This window comes from Momordica charantia, assembly GCF_013281855.1.
Source record: "Momordica charantia cultivar OHB3-1 chromosome 10 unlocalized genomic scaffold, Mcharantia_2.0 BLBB01000010.1, whole genome shotgun sequence".
NCBI lineage: Eukaryota > Viridiplantae > Streptophyta > Magnoliopsida > Cucurbitales > Cucurbitaceae > Momordica > Momordica charantia.
The window spans coordinates 6,603,825-6,623,599 of record NW_028275158.1 but is presented as its reverse complement, the minus strand read 5'-3'; the positions used below and the strand labels follow the sequence as shown (position 1 = coordinate 6,623,599).

The 19,775-nt window shown below is 31.9% G+C and overlaps 2 protein-coding genes and 1 non-coding gene across 7 annotated transcripts; 1 reads left to right on the top strand and 2 right to left on the bottom strand.

The window, feature by feature from the left end:
* Nucleotides 1-726: 726 nt before the first annotated feature.
* On the bottom strand, nucleotides 727-3,006 carry LOC111008291 (Profilin family protein). Of its 2 annotated transcripts, none has more exons than XM_088118810.1 (5): nucleotides 2,730-3,006; nucleotides 2,570-2,634; nucleotides 1,910-2,019; nucleotides 1,040-1,154; nucleotides 727-896 (listed from the first exon to the last, which is right to left on the bottom strand). In XM_088118810.1, the coding sequence occupies exons 2-5, from the start codon at nucleotides 2,617-2,619 to the stop codon at nucleotides 812-814; spliced, it is 360 nt and encodes a 119-aa protein (XP_087974936.1). In that variant the 5' UTR covers nucleotides 2,620-2,634; nucleotides 2,730-3,006; the 3' UTR covers nucleotides 727-811. The 2 variants fall into 2 exon arrangements, with proteins under 2 accessions (XP_087974936.1, XP_022136632.1); XM_022280940.2 differs by having other exon boundaries at nucleotides 2,570-2,639; nucleotides 2,730-3,003.
* A 1,198-nt stretch (nucleotides 3,007-4,204) lies between these two features.
* LOC111008290 (pectin acetylesterase 8) lies at nucleotides 4,205-7,865 on the bottom strand. Of its 4 annotated transcripts, none has more exons than XM_022280938.2 (13): nucleotides 7,632-7,865; nucleotides 6,987-7,114; nucleotides 6,779-6,861; nucleotides 6,368-6,497; nucleotides 6,195-6,274; nucleotides 5,987-6,073; nucleotides 5,772-5,896; nucleotides 5,614-5,674; nucleotides 5,393-5,446; nucleotides 5,225-5,302; nucleotides 4,984-5,089; nucleotides 4,740-4,885; nucleotides 4,205-4,618 (listed from the first exon to the last, which is right to left on the bottom strand). In XM_022280938.2, exons 2-13 carry the CDS (start codon nucleotides 7,105-7,107, stop codon nucleotides 4,493-4,495), a joined length of 1,197 nt encoding a protein of 398 aa, XP_022136630.2. In that variant the 5' UTR covers nucleotides 7,108-7,114; nucleotides 7,632-7,865; the 3' UTR covers nucleotides 4,205-4,492. The 4 variants fall into 4 exon arrangements, with proteins under 4 accessions (XP_022136630.2, XP_087974935.1, XP_022136629.2 ...); XM_088118809.1 differs by lacking the exon at nucleotides 7,632-7,865 and adding an exon at nucleotides 7,568-7,589; XM_022280937.2 differs by lacking the exon at nucleotides 7,632-7,865 and adding an exon at nucleotides 7,509-7,552.
* Nucleotides 7,866-18,135: 10,270 nt separating this feature from the next.
* On the top strand, nucleotides 18,136-18,242 carry LOC148208460 (small nucleolar RNA R71). The gene has a single exon (XR_015788568.1). It is a non-coding gene; the product is annotated as a small nucleolar RNA R71 (small nucleolar RNA).
* Nucleotides 18,243-19,775: the final 1,533 nt, after the last annotated feature.

Below are 19,775 nucleotides of genomic sequence, written 5' to 3'. Positions count from 1 at the left end.
ATCTTCAAGAAAGTTTAGCTCACTCCATGTCCATGGTCCATTTTAAGGGACAGCAAAGGTTTTAAATTATTAATATTTTCACTTAGGAGACTTTTACGTACTTATCCTCTTAACAAAAAATGGATACTGTACAGAATAAAGAGCAAATTTGTAAGTGTTAGTAAATACATATCTTGAGCATCAAGCTTCGTACCATCTTTTTTTTCTCTTTTTTATTTTTATAATTGGAAGTCGGAGCTTTGCTCCCCCATACCCAAGTGCACTCACGCCCGCCTCAAATTCGGACCCGAGAGACATCAAAGATTTTGATATTAAGTTCACCAGAAAGTTCGAATTTGAGACTCTAAACTATAACTAAAAGATCCTAAGCTCTTGCCAACCGGACTGCTCCTCAGGGACTAGCTTCTAATAACCAATTCATCAAGACATTGCAACCATAACACCTCTGTAGAAGGATTTTCAACCTAATTTCCTTCGACCTTCCTGCTTAGCATAATAGATAATATACAGAACATAAGATATTTAGTCACCCACACTCATCCCCTTTCCCGCCCCGATAACACTCCTATTGGTATTATAAAACAGTTCTACGGTCATGTAACGGTTAAAACCATGGTCAAAAGTTGATTGATGAAAAACATTTGCATTTTCTTCATCGGTCAACTTGCGGTAGGAAGAGCTCGGGCAGATGTAATTAAACATGGAAGAAACAGCTACACTTATACATCAGCAAGATAATGAGTCAAGGGATTTGTCATTCCTTTTCTATCAGATATATTTGTCATTCATACAAGGTTTACTTCCAAGGAAACTAAAGATTTTTCCTGCCTAATTGCCAAGATAACTGATCAGCTGCTGCCATAGCGCGAGATGCTGCTGCAATGGAACCATCATACCTATCAAGATTAAGGAAAAATGTAAGTGTAAACAAGAATCCTCTGCCCGAATTTTACCGATACTCTACTGATGCAAGCAATCCTTAAAACAGCTGGAGAAGTGGCCAAAAGTATAGAAACTTTTAGCAGTAAACCATACTTACATAGCAACCAAGATAAATGCTGCTGTTTGCACAATAACAACACCTTCACCAGCATGCTTTATAGTGTTCATGCACCTTGCACAAAACCAATTCTCATGAACCGATGTCATTATGTCTGTAACGAAATTCCATCAACATCAGATTCAGTATGAATTAACCCTGAACTACATATAAATATAGATTGTAAATAATACGGCATGAATTGCAGATAAGCAAAGGCTAAATTGCCAATTTTTGTAATGTAGTTTCTTTTCGATCACGAGTTGTGTAAGAAAGCTAAAAGTGCTTTGATTCAATTCTGCTAGAAGAAGCCATCCTAACTTTAAGGTAAACATAGAAAAGCCTAGATGATATCAGAAATGTTCTGATGTTCTTGGTTTCTGGCTACTGTTTTATCTCTAGACTCTTTCATAAGCATTATTCTTCTGTGAGTATGCTCACTGGAAAGTTTCTTTTTCCCCTTTTTCATCCTTTTGCTGTTCCTTTAAACTTTTAGCTCAAAAGAGAAGACCTTATCCTGCCTAACTTTTAAGATACTATTATTTATATACTTACTTTTATCTAAAAGAATATATATTCCTTTTTCAAAGATGAATAAAATTCCTTCGAACTCTCACTTAATGCACATATTAATGTAGGGTGAAACCATGGAGTTTTAGCACCAACACCAGATCAAGGAAAGGAGGGACATTGTGTAAATGAACAAACAAACAGCTAAAAGGAATTCCCTATATAATTTTCATTTAAGAAAATAAATCAGCTAAGTCAGAAATGGTTACATGACAAAAATCACATTATAGCGAAGCAAACAATTCGATTTAGCCTCAAATTTTTTTCCTTTCAAACTTTGCTGCTTATAAGAGCACTTACACTGATTTGAACCAATGCTGAAACTCTCTGTTTGGGGTTTGTCACGTTTGATGAAATCGATAAACTGATTCAGTTCTATGGGATTGATCAAGATTCCTTCTTGTTCTGCACTGAAGGACAAGCACAAAACAAGCTCTTAGCGCTTCCAGAACAATTCAAAATGAAAACGAATACACAGAGAAGACCCCAAAGGGTTCATGTTTCTAAAATAGAGATGGGACTAGGAAAAAAACTGAGATAATTTAACTCCTAATTACCACCCAGAAGATTAAAATACTTTAAACAAAGCAATGGATTCAATGGGGATGTGTAAAACAGTAGGAGCAATTCTACTGCTCCAGCTCCATGTTCAAACATCGATGTTTGATAATAAAACACTTAATTTTTTTCTTTTTGACAGATGCCGAGATCAAGGGGAGGAAATCCTACGCGAGAGGAACTTGCATAATGAGTACAAATTAGGGAAAGATAAACTACTTGATTAATAACAATTCACTACGCAATATGCTAATCGAGTTTGGAAATCGTTTAATCCCAGTAAAAGAAAAGATCACAAAATGAAATGTATACTAAATCAATCGCGAAGAACCCTATACAATAACGAACATTAAAAATTGCAATTTATGGGCAAATTCAAAGCGAGAAATGAAGGCGGCTTACATGGTTGAAAGCAAGCGGGAAGGTCCGGTTGGATCATAATTAATCAACATAGCAGCTTTCAATGGCTGACCTACAACAAACAAACATAGATAGAAATCGTATCTGAGCAAACCGATTATGAGTCGATACAAAATTAAAATTAGCGTTTGGCGTCGGTTACCGAAGGTGCCGATGCTGGCGGAAGCCCACTTGTCCCAAGCTTTATGGGCAAATGCCCAATCCATGTTAAGGGAAACCTAACGGGCTTCTAAGCTTCAGCTTCCATGGAAATGAACCAGTGAGCTCGGCAGAAATCTCGTAAGTCGTAAATGGTCTTAAGACAATTTTCCCGGGATGGCTTCAGATTTTCTTGGTGGTTTGAATTATAAATTTATGCTCTGGTACTGCGCCTATTCAGTTTTCAATTTTGAAGTTCATGTAATGTAATGTCGGAGGTGGAGTGAAAAAAAATAAAACAAAAACAAAAAACTTAATCCATGTCTTATCCATTTAATTATATTGGATCCACCTATTTAATCTCTATAATTAATATTAGAATTATAAATGGACTAATTTGAATGGTCTTAATGATAGAATTTGAATTGATGCTTAATTGGTCCATTTAAGTGAACTTTGTTAAAACAAAAACAAGAAAATAACTTTTGTTAAAGAAAAAAACAAACAAACAAAAAAACAAAAAAGACTTTGATAAAATCAACTAAAATGAAATCTAGCTACCAAAATCGATACAATTTATCTTAATCGACTATTTATCAATTTGATCTGTTTGTCCAAGGCTTGTAATGATTTCAAATGAAAATCTCATGATATTTCTTTTTCTCTTCTTTTTTTAACTAGCATGACGTGGGAATTCAAATTAATCATTAGTAACAATTTTAAATCTCTATACTAAGCTTTATTTTTGCACTCCATCCTTCCAACCAGAAAATTCGGGTTAATGGATTTTTTTACCAACCCGAACGAACCGATGTTGATACCCAACCCAACCCTACGATTTTCAGATTGGGTCATCGGTTCCAACAAGAGAGCCGTAAGAGGGAAAATAAAAGCACCCAGAGGACTAAGCCAAGGAGGGGAAAAATGTGGAAGCAAGGATTGAAATTCAATGGAAAAACAGAAAAGAAGCGTGAAAATCCCACTAAAATTTGTGGGTTAAGAGATTGATTTTGGAGAATAAAAAAAATGGAAAAAACCAATATAAAATCAAAAGAGAGAAAGCACTTGAAAATTACAGCATTCGACAAAAGGAAAGATGAGTGAGATTGAGGGAGGTGAGCAGAGGAGATGAGATTGAGTGTGATGGAGAGAAGGGAAAGGGAAGCACGGCATAAAGGGGGAGAGAGAAAGTTAAAATAAAACCCTAGTTTTTAATTTTATATATATATATATATATATATAAAATGTTCGGTTCGATTTGGGTTGAATCGACCAAAAATTTATCTAATTCGTGAACCGAATCGAATTTTTAGTTCTGATAAATTCCAACCCAGCCCTACTTCCATGTTAATAATCTCTACCGCAACTTCAAATTTTTAAAATTTCTAGTCGACAAAAATGTCGTTCATGTTCTTGGCATATAGCTCCCAATTAATTTTTGTTTTTGAAGTATATCAGGTGATATTAAAAGCTCAAACAAGAAGAGAAAATATCACTATATCAGGTGATATTGATTTCCATAGAATAGAAATCCACATTGAATGGAACCATGTTTAATTTTCAATAATAAGACAATGCTAAGCTCTAGCTAGCTCAAACAATGGAAGAAGACACACCGATGACCCGAGTTTGGTGCAGCGATGGCCTTCGTTCTTATTTCCGAGCACTTGGATGAATGACGATTTCCTGATCTATATTTTCTTATAAATCACAATCAAACTATATTTTCTCTATTATGAGCTATAACGTAATGAGGAAATAACCCCCTCATTCTAGGTTGTCTTTCGCTTCAAAAATGCGGTTGTGGCATGTCGGGTTGCAAGGGTAAGGGCAGTCAATCTTCTGGAACGGACTCCTGTCGAAAAACCAGTCTCCAACTGCCTTTGCAATGGTCTGCAACATATGTGAATTCAAGAACGGAAGAAAGTTAGTACTTCAAAGAGAACGCTAACGACATTTATGTTTGCGGTAGTAACGAATTTTCAACATCGATTGACTGATAACTGCTGCTTACCGTCTTACTGAGCACGGGAGAGTCATCTCGTAACCATGTCTCCTGCATTTCAGTTTGGCAATGAGCATAGCAAGAATCTATGAACAGTCCTCTTGATAAAGAGTTTCCAAGGCCATTCAATGCACTTAAAAACTGTACCCTGAACCCTGAACCAAAACCACAAAGATTAGAATAAGCACATTTTCGAAATGGTTCGAAGACTTCAGAGTTCGATTTTGCGGGAATAGTCTTTTAGGCAGTTCACCTTGCATGACTCGAAGTTGAATAGGCGAGCAGTTTTTTATGTCGAGCTTGCAGTCGTGCCAAGTACCGTGTGGATCGGCAACACCAGGTGCCAGAATGTTCTTTATCTGGATGATTTCAGTAACATGACAATTCAGAAAGCGATCGAGCGGTAAAAGTCGGGTTCTTTACATGTTCTAGATGGGCTATAATTTGGGAAGTATTGATTTCTAATGATCTTTTGAGCTATAAAAGTTACTAACCTGCCATGAATCATAAGCTGCATTTACAAGAAAGATTGGAGTCTGAATGAGCTGAACCACATTTTGGGGAAAGAAACACTGCAGATATATTGCCCGGGATTTCAAAAGAAAGTTCTCGAGAAGAAACGAAAACAGAAACATGACTTTTTTCCTCAATCGTAAACTTACCATCTCGGGTTTCATTTTGGAAGTGCATGATATAGGCAAATTCTTAGCAGAGGCCTGAAAAGTTTTGAGAAAGGAAACCAAAGCTGATATTAATAAATTTAGAATCCCAAAAGAAAATCCCAATTCTTTTTGGTAAAAAGATTGATCATGCGCGTCAAAGATAACAATTAAATATAAACTAAGACGTATCGATATCCATGTAAAAGTCGAGAGGAGCATACATGTGTGGCAACTACATCACTGTAAAAGTCTTGGATATGCTGTGCTCCAGAGACGTCCTTCCTGGTATCAAGAAAATTATAACATTAGATTGCACAAAGGAAAAATCAATCGACCAGAACGAAGAAAAGCCGAGATAAAACACATGATTCGAGCATACACGTTGATAAAAAACCCTGCATCTGAGAGGCACTTTACTTTAGTAGTAGAAGGAAGTAGAGATTTGAAGTTATCACAATGCAGAATGGAACTTAATCCGCCCGCAGAGCAACCCGAGAGAATAGCCTGTATTAGCAACATCCAGATCCATGTCAAAAGGGGCATTTATACGGATTATGATGTGTAGTAATGAAGAAGAAAGTTCTCAGTTCGTACGTTTTTCGCATTTTTCATTCCTTTGGCGAGTAGGTTATCGATGATGGCACGAAAAACTCTCGCTCCTCTGAAATGCAGATTGGTAGCCTGATCCAAGGTATCACTTCTTTTTTTCAGAAACGCCAATGAGGGGTGGATTGGTTCATTCTCACCATATTGATCAGTAAAAGAATCTAAACTTTCTAATCTCAAAACCATTGTGACTTACAGGATCGACAGCTTCTACGTCTCCGGTAAAAGAAGATCCATCGCAGTATCGAACCTTGATTCTGTTCCAGTTGTAAAAATCTATGGCATACAAGTATCTTTTATCAGTTAATCCCTAAACTACATACATTAAAAGTTAACAAATAGAATCAAATCGTTCAGATGAGGCCATACCTGGATTGAACTTTTGTTTATTGCTCAAAATACCCGAGAATGCAAGCTCGGTGACCATTTTCCGCGATGAACCTAAACGAGTGTCTCTGCGCTGGAGGCAAGTCGTGACATTGTTGCACCATCCTCCTCCCTAAAATTGAAATGGAGTTGAAATAAGCAATAACTATTACACAGTAGTATCATTCAGAATGTATTTTACAACGGATTCAAAGTTTAAAAGCTCATTATAGCTTCATTCAATGTTCAATCTCTAAACTCAGCAACAGAAAATTGAAATGTTGTGTTATGTTTCATTGTACAGAAAATCTTGAATAAAGTTTCTACTGTTCCTTCCAATTTGGCCTACTGATCCAATTCATGTCACTTCTACAACAGACCTCATTACTCCATATCTAAGAAAAACGAACAAACCTCGAGTTGAATCAACCAATTGTCGATCCCAGCGCCAACCCCGTCACTGAAGTGATAAGCAGGAGGACTTCCATCCAAACAAACTGCACAGTCCACGAAATATCCTCAAGATTTTCTCAATGAAACTAAAAGCAAACTCAAAACAAGACACTTGATTCTAATCAGTAAATCGGATACTCGAGTCACTCGAATTTCCCGAGTTTCTTACCAGCTCCCTTGGCACCAGCTTCTTGAACATAAGTAATCCCCACATTAATACACTGTCCTCTAAGGAAAAACTGTAGAGATGCTATCAGAAATAGCCCTAAACCAAAGTTTTCACCGGCCATCTTCTTCCTGAAGAGATAATAACCAAAAGCCATTCAAATACAAAATCAAACATCACGAAAAAACATGCAGGCATAACAGTTACCATCAAACGTTTCTTTTCAAATAGTGTAAACTAACAAATATGATGCCATTTTTTAGGTGAAAAGGAGAATCCAAAAATGGATTCATCTTGTTTGCTTAATTACCAAGCAACCCAAATGCACTAAAAGAACAACAAACAACAACAACAACAAAATTCAAAATCAGCACACTGTACAAACCAAGAACAGAGGAAGAGAATAAAGAAGAGAACTCAGCAGGCTGTTAATGATGTTCTAAGAGATTAAATAAACATCATACACAATAAACTTTTACACAATCTGTAATGGAAAATAGCTTAACCAAGAAGGAAAAAAGAGACCCAAGAAAGAAAACCCACGAGCGAATGAAAAAAAAAACTGATTCGAAATAAGAACCCACCTGCATTTATCAAGGGAAAAAAGAAAAAGAGAGCAGAAGAGGAAAAGTTTCCTAAAAAAAATACCTCAACAGAAAGTGAAGCTGAAAAGTCAGATGTGGCGAATCAAATGCTTTATTTTCTTTCTTCTGAAGGATCTTCTTCAGTCGTTAATGGAAAAATGGGGGCCAAGGCGCTGAGCTGCTTCTGGTGATTAAAATGTGGGGTTATATAGAGATCACGGAGAGGTTAATGACTGATTAATTGATTATTAGACATTAGACTGCGAAAACTCAGCCTTTGCCCTCCGGATTCTGAGCGTCGAACCCGAGAACCGACACTCATTCCAAGCCGAAATAGGCTCGAAAAGAAATTTGTCTAAAATTCAATAAATAAAATAAAATAAAGATTTCGCAGGGTATGACCGTGGCCGTTTGTTGGAGGGTCCGACCCGACCCGTGTAACAGCTGACACGAATCTTGTCGTTGTCGGCTCCACGCGCTCCCCCTCCAACGTCCGGCTTAAATGTAGGTGGAACGTGCGAGTGAAAAGAGAGACTAAGAGAAATTATTCGGTGGATGGATGCCCACCGTAGAACTCTATCCGCTAGCGACACCTGTCATTTTCTTGATTAAATTTAAAGTAGACATTGATGAAGCATAAATTCTTTTTTTCTTAATTTTAATAAATAATGTTCATCCCATGGTTTTAAATATCGGTCAATACGTCGTCATTTTTATCGACATATCCATATTTTCATAGATTCGAGATCGACATGAGGGATAAATCGACATTTTCATCATAGTAGACAAAATATAAAAAATATTAACAAAATGTCCCTAATATATACATAATATTAAGATTAATTGTTTTTAACTAATTTAAAAATAGAAAAATGTTTATTCGTTTCATTTAAATATTTTTTACGATGTTTTATATTTTTCTAACTTCTACATATATTTCCATCGATATTTCCATAAAATTGAGACATCGACATCGACATCGACATTTAAAACCTTGGTTTATCTATATCCCAACTTATTTTTAATATACTGTTGGAGGACATAATACGACCTAATACATAGTACGATGAGGAAAGATCAAAGGTAACTTTTCTCTAGCTACTTCAAAAATATGCAATGATCAAACTATATATTAAGCTCTACTAGAATAATTATAAATATCTCGGAAGACCACTAAACTTATAGAAAGACTGACGTTGAGATGTATCCTATGCAATCATCTACCTCATTGATTTCATAAACGATTTAACAGATCAAAGTTGGAATCTACTGCCTCTCTTCTATAAATAAGAATTTATTTCCGTAAGCAAATATACAATTTTGAGTTAAAGATTATCTAGTATATTGTTTTAAAAAAATGATGGAGAATTCAGGGAGTTATTAATATTTTTTTTTATTTTATTTGTTAAGATTTCAAAGTTATTTTTGGGTATAATTTAATTTTTATTTATTCGGGTAATTATTAACAATAATCTATTATCAAAGTTTTGCCCTTCCCCGAATTTACAATCATTCCAACGGAAGTTTTTATTTTTTCCTTTTACTTTTTGAAAGGTCGTTCCCCTTTTCAAATCATCAAAGTGATTGGAAATTGAATCTAATTCCAATTGCAAATTAACTTTTCTTTCCAACTATAAAATTTTAACTTATATGAATCAACTAAATAAATGCAGTTTGTCTATTATTTTACTTTTCATATAGTTTAATTAATAGGTGGATCTCACTATAATTTATACAACAAATAACATATGCTTTATTTAAAAAAAAAACAAAAAATCCTATCCAATTCAAAGATCAAGCCATAAAAAATAAACAGGAAGCATTTTATTATTATTAAAACTAAGAGCTAACTTTAAAAAATTCGCTATAAGAAATTGGTTGTGCTAGGCTAGTAGGATTGACTAGCAAGTTTGTTTCCAAATTTATCATTAAACTTTAACACTTATTTTAGGTTGGTTACCAGAATTTTCAATATTACGTTTTAGTCTTTCAATTCTTAAATGTTCTATGTTACTTTCTTAAAATTACATAAAAATTTATTTTAGTATTTTATTGTTATTTTTTTAATTGATTATTTAGTTTAAAATTTTTAATTCCTTATAAAATTTCATATGTAACTCTCTCCATGTAAATGAAAATATTTATTCAAATAGACCTTTAATTATCAAAGTAAATGGAAAAACTTTCATTTTGGCTCATTTGGATCCATGTATTTTAAAATGTTCATTTTGGTCCATGTACTTTCAACTTTGGTTTATTTTACTCTCCCTACTTTCAAAATGGTCCGTTTTGTCCATGTATTTTTTAAAGGTGACCATTTTGGTCATTTAATTTTATTTATAATCTAATTTTTCTATCATAATTTCAACGTAATACTACACTCAATATATTTCTCAAAATGTAATCATAGTTTTACATTAAATAATTTATATTTTGCATATAAATTTTGTTAAAATTTTAAAAATAGTAATTTTTTAAAATTACGTGAATCAAAATCAACCTTTAGAAAATACAAAAACTAAAATAAATCAAATTTTAAAATATAGAAATTAAAATACATATGTTAAAAATACATAGAATAAAATAAATAAAAAAAGTACAGCAAGAAAAATGGTGTTTTAACTTAACTTTAAATTTAACTATAGATATCTTAAATATGATTCTCCATCATTGTGGATCATATAAGAAAAAAGGGAACTGATCAGGTGCATAACAGTGCACAGGGACGGATGGTCGTGATTGGCGGAGATGGAATTGGACGGCGGCGATGCATGATGAATGAAGGAAAGTGATTGACGGTGAATCGGTTATCGGGTGAAGTGGGGCCCACAGAGCATCTGGAAGCTTTTATTGTGGTCATCCGCCGCAGACAATTCTTGCCGCTACGTCTGGTTCCCATCAACTCCGAAAAGCTGTTGTCCAATAAACGCGTCATTTTTTTGCTCCCCCACCCGCCCCCTTTCCAATTTTTTTTAATGTTGTATTTTCCAAAAATAAATAAAGGGTTTTCAATAATGTTTTGTCCACTTAATTTGATTTACACAAAAAATAGACAAAACTAAAATATAGAAATTAGAATAGTATTTAAATCATAAATAAATATTTTTTCATATATATTACTTTTAGTTCTTATTGGTAATAATATTTTGTTTTGATCTTTGGAATTTACATAATGATATATTTAAATATTTACTTTTAAACTTTACCATGCATTGAATGGAAATATTATGTACTACGTGTATCAATTTAACTCAACTTTTTATTAAAATCAATATCAAAACCAATTTGTCGATGTAGTAAAACGAAAATCACAGGTACAAGATTAAAAATTAGTTAAATCCATCAAATCTATATGCCTACCAAGTAAAATTGAAACTAATACCAAAATTGAGATTATTTACTTATTATTTAAAAGAAAATTTATCTCATGCTAGATAACATGTGATGCTTTCCATATGAATATCTTCATTGTATTTTGACATGTTATAAATTTTTGGGCTTTTAGATCTCAAATGATATGATTTCTACTTTATTTATAACAAAGAAATAAGTAAAAATAGAAAGATTTTAACCAGTAATAAATACTTCAAACTAATTAAAATTTCTTAGATTATCACACTCATGAATTGAGATGATAAAGTTTTAAAAGTAAGGAATATTTATATACACTTTTATTAATTCTTTTTGTTGGCATGTAAACAGGTCAAAAATGGCTATAAATAGGTAGGTCCTGTTTCACAATTAAGAATAACTTATAATACGATGAGAATTGTAAAATATTAAATATAGCCAAGCCAGTGGGTACGTGAGAGGAAGTCAAAAGGCAAGTCTTTTTATTATTTTAAAAAATAATATTCTATATATAAAAATTTGAAAATTATAATATATTTATATGAATAAAAAAAGGGTGGTGGATGATGATTGAAGAAAGTTCCTACTTTTGGTCGTATGGACAGTGACCGATTAGGACATGTAGCCCACCGACATTGTTAGTAACATGGCCGCCTTCTTGTCTTATTGGATTGTCAGAATCTTTTAATTGCATATTAACCTTTTAATTAACCTGAGTATTGTTGTAGTAATTTCTTTTATAGGTCAAAGTCTAAATCCAATCTAAGGTATATATAAAAAAAACTACGAATATTTCTTATAAATATTATATGAGTTTGAATAAGGGACTGAGCTAGATCTTAATTTTATGAAAATATAGATAAAATGTCGCCATCAATTAATAGTTTTAGAAAAATTAAAAAAATACAACATTTAAATTAACTAATATACATTTCATTTTTTAAAATAAGTTTTAAATTATTAATATTAGTAATATGTGCATATATATTAGTAATATTTTGTCAATTTTTTTAAATTGTCGATTCAGCTTTCATGTCGGTGTCAAACTCATGAACATGTAAAAAATATTAGGGTGGAAATGTCGATATGTCCATCTAAATTTAATAACTCTCCTCATATGATATCACACATAAAAAATGACTACGCGAGATATTAGTATTTTCTTAGTGAAAAAAATTATTGAGATAGAAGAACAAATTGAGAAGTTTTATTTAAAGTGATTTTAAACGCGTTTAGAAATTTCAAAAATATTGTTTAAACTACTAAATGGTGATCGGTGCAATGGATAATATAACCTCTCCCTGTAGATTACACTTGCGAAAACTGTGGAAAAAAAATACTTCTGTTTTACCAGAAATATTTTTTTATCATTCAAAAAAATCATCTCACACTCATCCTAAACCACAATGTAACGAACGCAAGCTTGAATTAATTTATAAATTGCGGTGTGTTTAGTATTTTTATATATTTTCTTTAACACACTTTGTTTTTTTAAAATATGCTTCAATAACCAATATTTTTTTTAATTTGTTTCATAGACGAGGACAATGACTTATCTTTTCAAAGAAATGAAAATATTGTACTTTATTCTAAATCATAAATTCACGAATAGTGATTTTCAAGTACAGAATTAATCTCAACCTTTATAAAACACTCTGATCAAGGTCTTTAAAAATAACAAATTCCAAAAAATAAAAATAAAAAATAAATTGAATTTTGGAAACAATTCTCAAACAACCTCTTTCTTTTCATTTTATTTTTCTTTCTTTTTTGTTTTTTTGTTTTTTAATATAAATACTCGAGGATAGAGATATTAAAGTTGTTGATGAATTCCTTCAGACTAATTAATGTTTGTCATGTGTGGGATAAGGTTCAAAAAAAGACTTTGGTGGTAGGCAAAAGTCTAGGGATGCTTCTTCTTTTTCACCTCTAAAGAAAAACAATTCCCTTTTTTTTTATCACTAAATTTTTTGAATCAATCAATTAGTAGTTGGGCAATCACTAGCTACTTAATTGAAACAGTTTTGGTTGGCAAAACCACATGCATGCAACATTTTCTTTCATGTGATTATGAATTATTGAAATTACACTAATAAATTATCGTATTATTTTCAATCTTGTGGATGTAATCAAACAAAATTGTGCATTTTCTTCATTTATTTTGTAAGGTTTGATTGAGTTTTCATAATGCACGTTAATATAGTTGTTGAAAATTAATTAGTAAGTGAAAAATAGTTGAGCTTTTCAAATAAAAATAAAAAATTGTATTTAGTTGTATAAATGAATCAAGCTATTTCTATGAAAATTTATTTTTCTATTATTGTGATTGATGTTTTATAGTAAAGTTTTGATATTTCCGTATTTTTAGTATGATATTTTTGTCTTGAGTTTAAGATAAGTAAAAGTATTTTCATCATTGGGTTTGGACAAATATATATATATATATATATATATATATATATATAAATTGGATTTTGGGTATTTTGTTGGTTGATTATTTTGTGAGATTTATGAGTTATTTTTCATGAACAAATTTAATTTTTATTTATACGGTCAATCTATTTAATTCTACCATTTATAAAATTAAAAGTTCATAATCAAAATCAGTGCAAAGCTAATGATAGGATAAAAATTACTTTTTTACCAGAAAATATTTTAAATACTAATTCTAGTATTAAAAATAAGACGAAGTAGATTAAACTAGATCTCTCTTAATCAATAGATCTATAAAAAATGACTATATTAAAAATAACTATATATATTTGTACACTAGCTATATTATTGAAATATATTCCATAATAACTATAGCATCATTCATTATAAGCTTCTTAAAATATGATCATATTGATTAAATCCTATCTGAAATTTAAAAAAAAATGAAGTTTTTTTTTTTTTCTCTCATGGCCAAGGGAAAAGGTGCATTGAAGATAAGTTATGGGCTATAGTTGTATAGCACTAACATCCATAAATGTGTGGAAAATGCAAGTCCTTATCACACTTGTGAGTGCATGCACCAATTGTAAATGAGTTATTTAATCATTGCTTGTATAAGTTGATAATTGTCCAAAAAAATTAGTAAGATTTAATTACGATAATTTTATTCCATTCAAATCACTCTTATTTTGTCTTTCTTTTTTTTCTCTCATTTTCTAAATTGTTCCTTATTTTAACATAAAATTAAAATATTTAAAGGTTTAAATTAAAATTTTAGGTTCTTTTATTATTCTAACGTTAATTTCAATTTCGTCTATATATTTTTTAAAGTTTCATCATCATCTACACAATTTGATCAAAATTTGTGAGAAGTTAAACGTGGAATTACAAAAATAAAACTCCTCAGTTTATATGATTAGCACAAAATCCATCTCTCTCTCTCTCTCTCTCTTTTTTTTTTTGCTTTTTTTTGTTTTTCAATTGAACTAAAATCCAATTTACGGACAAGCAATGAGTATCATCGTACTATTGAGTCGGCTACTGTTAGTCAAATCTCTGCATAGAAAGGCGCCGATAGAAATGTTAGTTTCTTACTTATAAACCACCCATTATTTTTCCTCACTCTTAATCAATATTTGATTAAACATGACATTTTTTCAACTTATGATAACAACATATACAAAACTATTGTTAGAATGCGAGCATAGTTCAATGGTAATTAACGTGTATATCAAATTAAGAGATTGTGAGTTCGATCCTTCACCTCACATGTTCTACTTAAAAAAACGTAGACAAAACAATAAATATAACTGAGATTTAAAGATACAATTAAAACTTTTTAAAAATTCGACATTAACGAGCCACTATATTTAAAATAGAACATGTAATTAAGCCTAAGCTCGAAAAAAAAATCTTCCAATTAGGGAAGAAAAATTCACTAAAACTATAGAAAGGCATGGAACATTCCAAGATTAAATAGATAATATATTAAAAGTAGACATGTAAATTCAACCTACATTCGAAAATTTCTTCCATTAAGAAGAAAATTTAACCGGATATATATTTCAAGATGAATTAATAGACAATATATTAAGAGTGGAACATGGGATTCAACCTAAACACGAAAAATTCTTCCATTAGGAACAAAAATTCATTCCAAATTATAGAAAAAGGGATATATATTTCATGATAAAATTAAAATGGAAAAAATTATTTGGGTACACTCAATTAAAACAAATTTTTTTAATGAAAAAAAAATGATGGTGGGAAGAGGAAAAGACAAGGCATCTTTTTCCTTTCACATGAGTTGGACGGTGGTGATGTTGATCTAGCTAGACAGTTGGATCCAAAGTGCCCAACTTTTTACTTGTTGGCCGTCATAAAATAACTCAGAAATTAAGAGTTTGTATAGTAACATTTTTATTTTTAGGAAATAAAGTATTTTGTAATTGTTTAGATTTATCGTTTCTCACTATTTTGAAAACAACCAAATTAAATCTCTTTGTTATTATTGTTTTTCAATTTAATTTTTTCAAAATATAGACAAAACGTGATTTTATCACTTTTTACTTATACAGTGCAGAATATATATATATATATATATATATATATATATTTTGAAAAAATTATTTTCATATGAAATTTTTACTTTTTAATTTAAAATTTTAGAGAACAATAAACAAGTCCTGAATATTAAATATATTTTTTACTTTTTTTTTCAATAAATAAAAAAGAAAGAACAAGAAATAATTAACAATTGTTAAAACACAATCTTTTTTATATATAAAAAACAGGAAAAAAAATGATAATATAACAATGGACCTTAAAAATTTTCAAACATTTTCTGATGCCATAAAATAAACAACTAACCTCCCATGTGAGTTATAGGTAGAAAAAGTTCAAATGCTAAATAAAATGCTATTACTGCAACACCAAACTCTTACTGCAGTCCTCGGAAAGAGGAAAAAAAAATCACTAAATAAAATAATAAATTAAGCCGTCACGCGACATATTATAAATGATAGTAGTTGATAGTTGATACATAGTTGTATTACTATTAATTCCCCTACAAATCAATTTATAAAGTTTTTGGGTTTAATTACCATTCCAGCATGTGTAGTGTGATTTCTCATTCATAACCTTTTGGGCTCCTGAATTCTGAATTATGTTTTTACATAAATAATCTGCTTCAAGGAGTTTCAAAATGTAAGCTTTTACCGTATCCTGGTTGGATTTAATCGATTTTGATGCTCAATTGATGGTCGATAAGTGTTGGACATTAAAATTTTATGCATGACTATCGAAGGACTAATACCTTTTATATCAGCAATAGACCACCCTTATGCAAATTTATGGGTGAGCAAAATTCTCAACCATTTTTTCTCTTCTACCGGACTCAAAGAAGCAGATATAATGACAGAAAAAGTAGAAGACTCACTAAGAAAAGCATACCAAAGATGAGTAGGTAATTGTTTCAACTCAAGTTTAGGAGCGGTTCATCAATTTTTTCATTGAGCTCCATCACATCAACTCTAACATCCTTAGCATGAAATATGAGTAATTGATTCAAAACATCATTATAGAAAGAAACCTCATGATCTAATTCCCCTAATTTCTCAATATCTGAACCAAGCATGCATTTTTCAAGGGGATCCAAAAATGACACAAAAACTCTAATTTCAGCCACAGTTGTATCAACTATATCTATCCTATGACATGTACTAACCTCCTTAGGATATTTCATAGATCGAGATATGTCAAACACAGCTTCCTCATCATTCACTCGCAAAGTCAACTCACCCAAATGCACATCTATCATAGCACGACCAGTAGCAAGGAAAGGTCGTCCCAAAATTATGGGAATCTCTAAATCTTCTTCTATGTCCAAGACTACAAAATCTGCAAGGAAAATAAATTTGTCAACTTTGAGTAGAACATCTTCAAATAACACCCCTAAGATACGTGATAGATCTATCAGCTAGTTGCAAAGATATTGTAGTTCGTTGCACCTCTCCAAGACCAAGTTTCCTAAAGAGACATCAAGTTAATACTGGCACCAAGATCACATAAAGTTTTATCAAATGAAGAACTACCAATAGTACAAAGAATAGTAAAACTCCCTGGATCTTTTAATTTTTGTGGTAGCTTTCTCTAAAGGATTTCACTGCACCCTTCAGCAGGCTCACTATTTCATAAGCCTCAAGCTTCCTTTTTCTAGTCATAATGTCCTTCCTAAACCTCACATGATTTGACATTTGTTCCAGCGCATCTACAAGAGGAATATTAATGTGAAGTTTTTAAAAAAATATTATGAAAACTTTGCAAATTGAGAATCAGTTTTTTTTTTTCTTTTGAAAATGTTGAGGATAAGATAAATAGTTATAAGGACTAGTTAGAAGTGATAGAACTAGTAGGCCCGGTAGCCTTTAAGTGTAGGAGTGGTCTCCTTCACAACGTCCTCCTTATTTCCCTCTTCCTTAGTTGTACCGATTGGTTCTTCAATTTGTTTATGTTTAGGCTCCTGGAGCTCCTTTCTGCTTCTCAAAGTGACAGCTTTGCAATGCTCTCGTGGGTTGATTTCAGTGTCAGTTGGGAATTTCCCTATTTGCATAGTCTTCAAGGTGGAAGTTATTTGCCCTATTTGTATCTCCATAGTCTTGATGACAATTGTACTTCCTTCTAACTTAACTTCCATATTTTCTACCTGATTTTCAATTCGATTGGCTCGACTCCTAGACTCATTGATAAAAGCCCCAAGTAAATCCTCAAGAGATGATTTCTTTTCAGCTGGCTGAGATGTAAAGCCCGGTAGAAGTTGCAATGTTGTTAGCAAAAGAAAAATTCATGATTCCTCAATCATAGATGATAGTGTGTCGGCATTTAGTTTTGAGCATGATTTTTTTTGTAGCCAAAATTTTCTCTTATTGACATATTGAGCTTGCTCGATGGTTGGCTCCTCATAATAGGAATACTCATTTTCTGTTGCCACCAATTCATTTGAATGAGAAGCTCCTAGACCTAAAAGTTTAGACACAGCAGTTGTTAGAGTTTGAACTTGAGCTTTCAAGGAACTTACCTCATCAATTTCATAGATTCCAACGGTTCTTTTGGCATTCGATCTTTCACTAGGCTATTGAAAGCTATTGGATGACATATCCTCTAGTAAGATATAGGCATTCTCTAGTGTTTTGGAGAGTAAAGTGCCTCCAACTGCAGCATCCAGCATAGTTCTTGTTTGTCCATTTAGTCCCTTGTAAAACATTTGAATTTGTAGTCAATCCGGATAACCATGTTGTGGACATTTCCTCAAAAGCTCCTTGTACCTCTCCTAGGCCTCAAATAATTGCTCATAATCATATTGCCTGAATGATCCAATCTCTTTTCTACGTTGAGTTGTCTTGGCAGGTGGGAAAATTTTTGTGAGAAACGCTTGAACCATCCCCTACTAAGAATTAACACTATTGGGTTGCAAAGAAAAAGGAAATTAAAAGACGTAAGCGAATAGCATCGTCAGTTTTCCCCTTGATCTTAACAGTACCACAAACATCTAAAAACATTTTTAAATAGTTGTTTGGATCTTCTGTGGATTGCCCCTGAAGGGCTTTTCTTGAACCATCCGGACAAAGGCCAGATTTCAACTCAAAATTGTTGCATTAAATAGGCAAATTGATTATTCCAAAATGATGGGAAAGCATGGCTGACAGTGGTCTCTTGGTTCTTTGATTATTTTGTTCTATTAAGACATTAGTGAGTGTTTGATTTAATTTGGTATCTCCAAAAATTTGCTGGGAGGATGGTCGGAGATAGTGGCCTCTGTATTTGGAGTCGCGATTTGTTTAAACCAGAACCACAGCCACGTCCATCTACCATGCCAGGAAAGAACATAAAATAATGAAAATAATAAATAATAATAATAATAATAAGTTTACCTTTTCTGAGGGTATATTTTAGGATAGTGGACGAGGAAGAACTTTTGTCGGTTAAGGGCAGAGAACCAAGGGCGGTTGTTCTCATTAGGGGCCGTCAACAGAGCCGCTGATAGACATATCATGTATGAAACGCTTAAATCGCCTTCTAACAATTTACCTTTCCTTTTTCTTTAACAACAAATGATTCAAAAATTGTTCACAAGAAGAACAATAAGATATAATTGTTTACAAATCATGCATCAATCTTAAAAACAATATTTTTAAAAATAATTAAAAATGGCAATGACCAGAATATTTATTTGCCATCGCCTTTTATAAGGGCAATGACCAGACCGGAAAGACTAACAAAATGTGGTGGTGAAGGCCCCAGGCAAGCTGCATTTTTGCATGCAAAAATTTAAGACAATAATTAATTCTCTCTAATTTGTGGGTAAAGTTTGATAAAAAAAAGAAAATTTTCCAGTATCACAATAATTATTATTTAACCTCCAGAAATCTCGATGCATGATACACCACCAAAGTTCACTAGAAAAAGCCTATTACACATGCAAAATAATATAGCTAAAAATTATTAATTATTGAATTAAAATCGAGTATTTCCCACCAATCTAATTGTTACAAAAATGCTCGTTTGAAAGAAAATTGAGAATTTTAAAATCTGATGGATATCGCAAATGAAATACATGAATTGTATATTTTTGTCAACATCCCTTGATATTGTGTTGATTCTTTTGAATAGTATAATTATAAAAAATTTACGCCATTCCATTCGGTCATCTTTACTTTTGGCCCTGACACATCCCTTGATATAGAAAAAGTCACCACTTATTTAGCTCCTAATATTATTTAAAGAAATAAAAATGAATTCCCAACATGGCATCAAAATTGCATATTCAATCCCGACGAGAAATTAGAGGTAGATGATAAATGAGAAAAAAGAAATATTACATGATGTTATTTTTTATTTATTCCTAATTAATAATAAACGAAAACGT

What these genes read in the sequence shown, in the direction of transcription:
- LOC111008291 (XM_022280940.2), bottom strand. Translation starts at nt 2,793, where the DNA reads ATGGATTGGGCATTTGCCCATAAAGCTTGGGACAAGTGGGCTTCCGCC. An exon ending in CAGCATTGGTTCAAATCAGT is followed by an intron (nt 1,155 to 1,909) that starts GTAAGTGCTCTT and finishes ATTTCGTTACAG; the next exon opens with ACATAATGACATCGGTTCAT. An exon ending in GCATTTATCTTGGTTGCTAT is followed by an intron (nt 897 to 1,039) that starts GTAAGTATGGTT and finishes TAATCTTGATAG; the next exon opens with GTATGATGGTTCCATTGCAG.
- LOC111008290 (XM_022280938.2), bottom strand. Translation starts at nt 7,107, where the DNA reads ATGGCCGGTGAAAACTTTGGTTTAGGGCTATTTCTGATAGCATCTCTA. An exon ending in TAAACAAAAGTTCAATCCAG is followed by an intron (nt 6,275 to 6,367) that starts GTATGGCCTCAT and finishes TGTATGCCATAG; the next exon opens with ATTTTTACAACTGGAACAGA. An exon ending in CAGCTTATGATTCATGGCAG is followed by an intron (nt 5,090 to 5,224) that starts GTTAGTAACTTT and finishes GAAATCATCCAG; the next exon opens with ATAAAGAACATTCTGGCACC.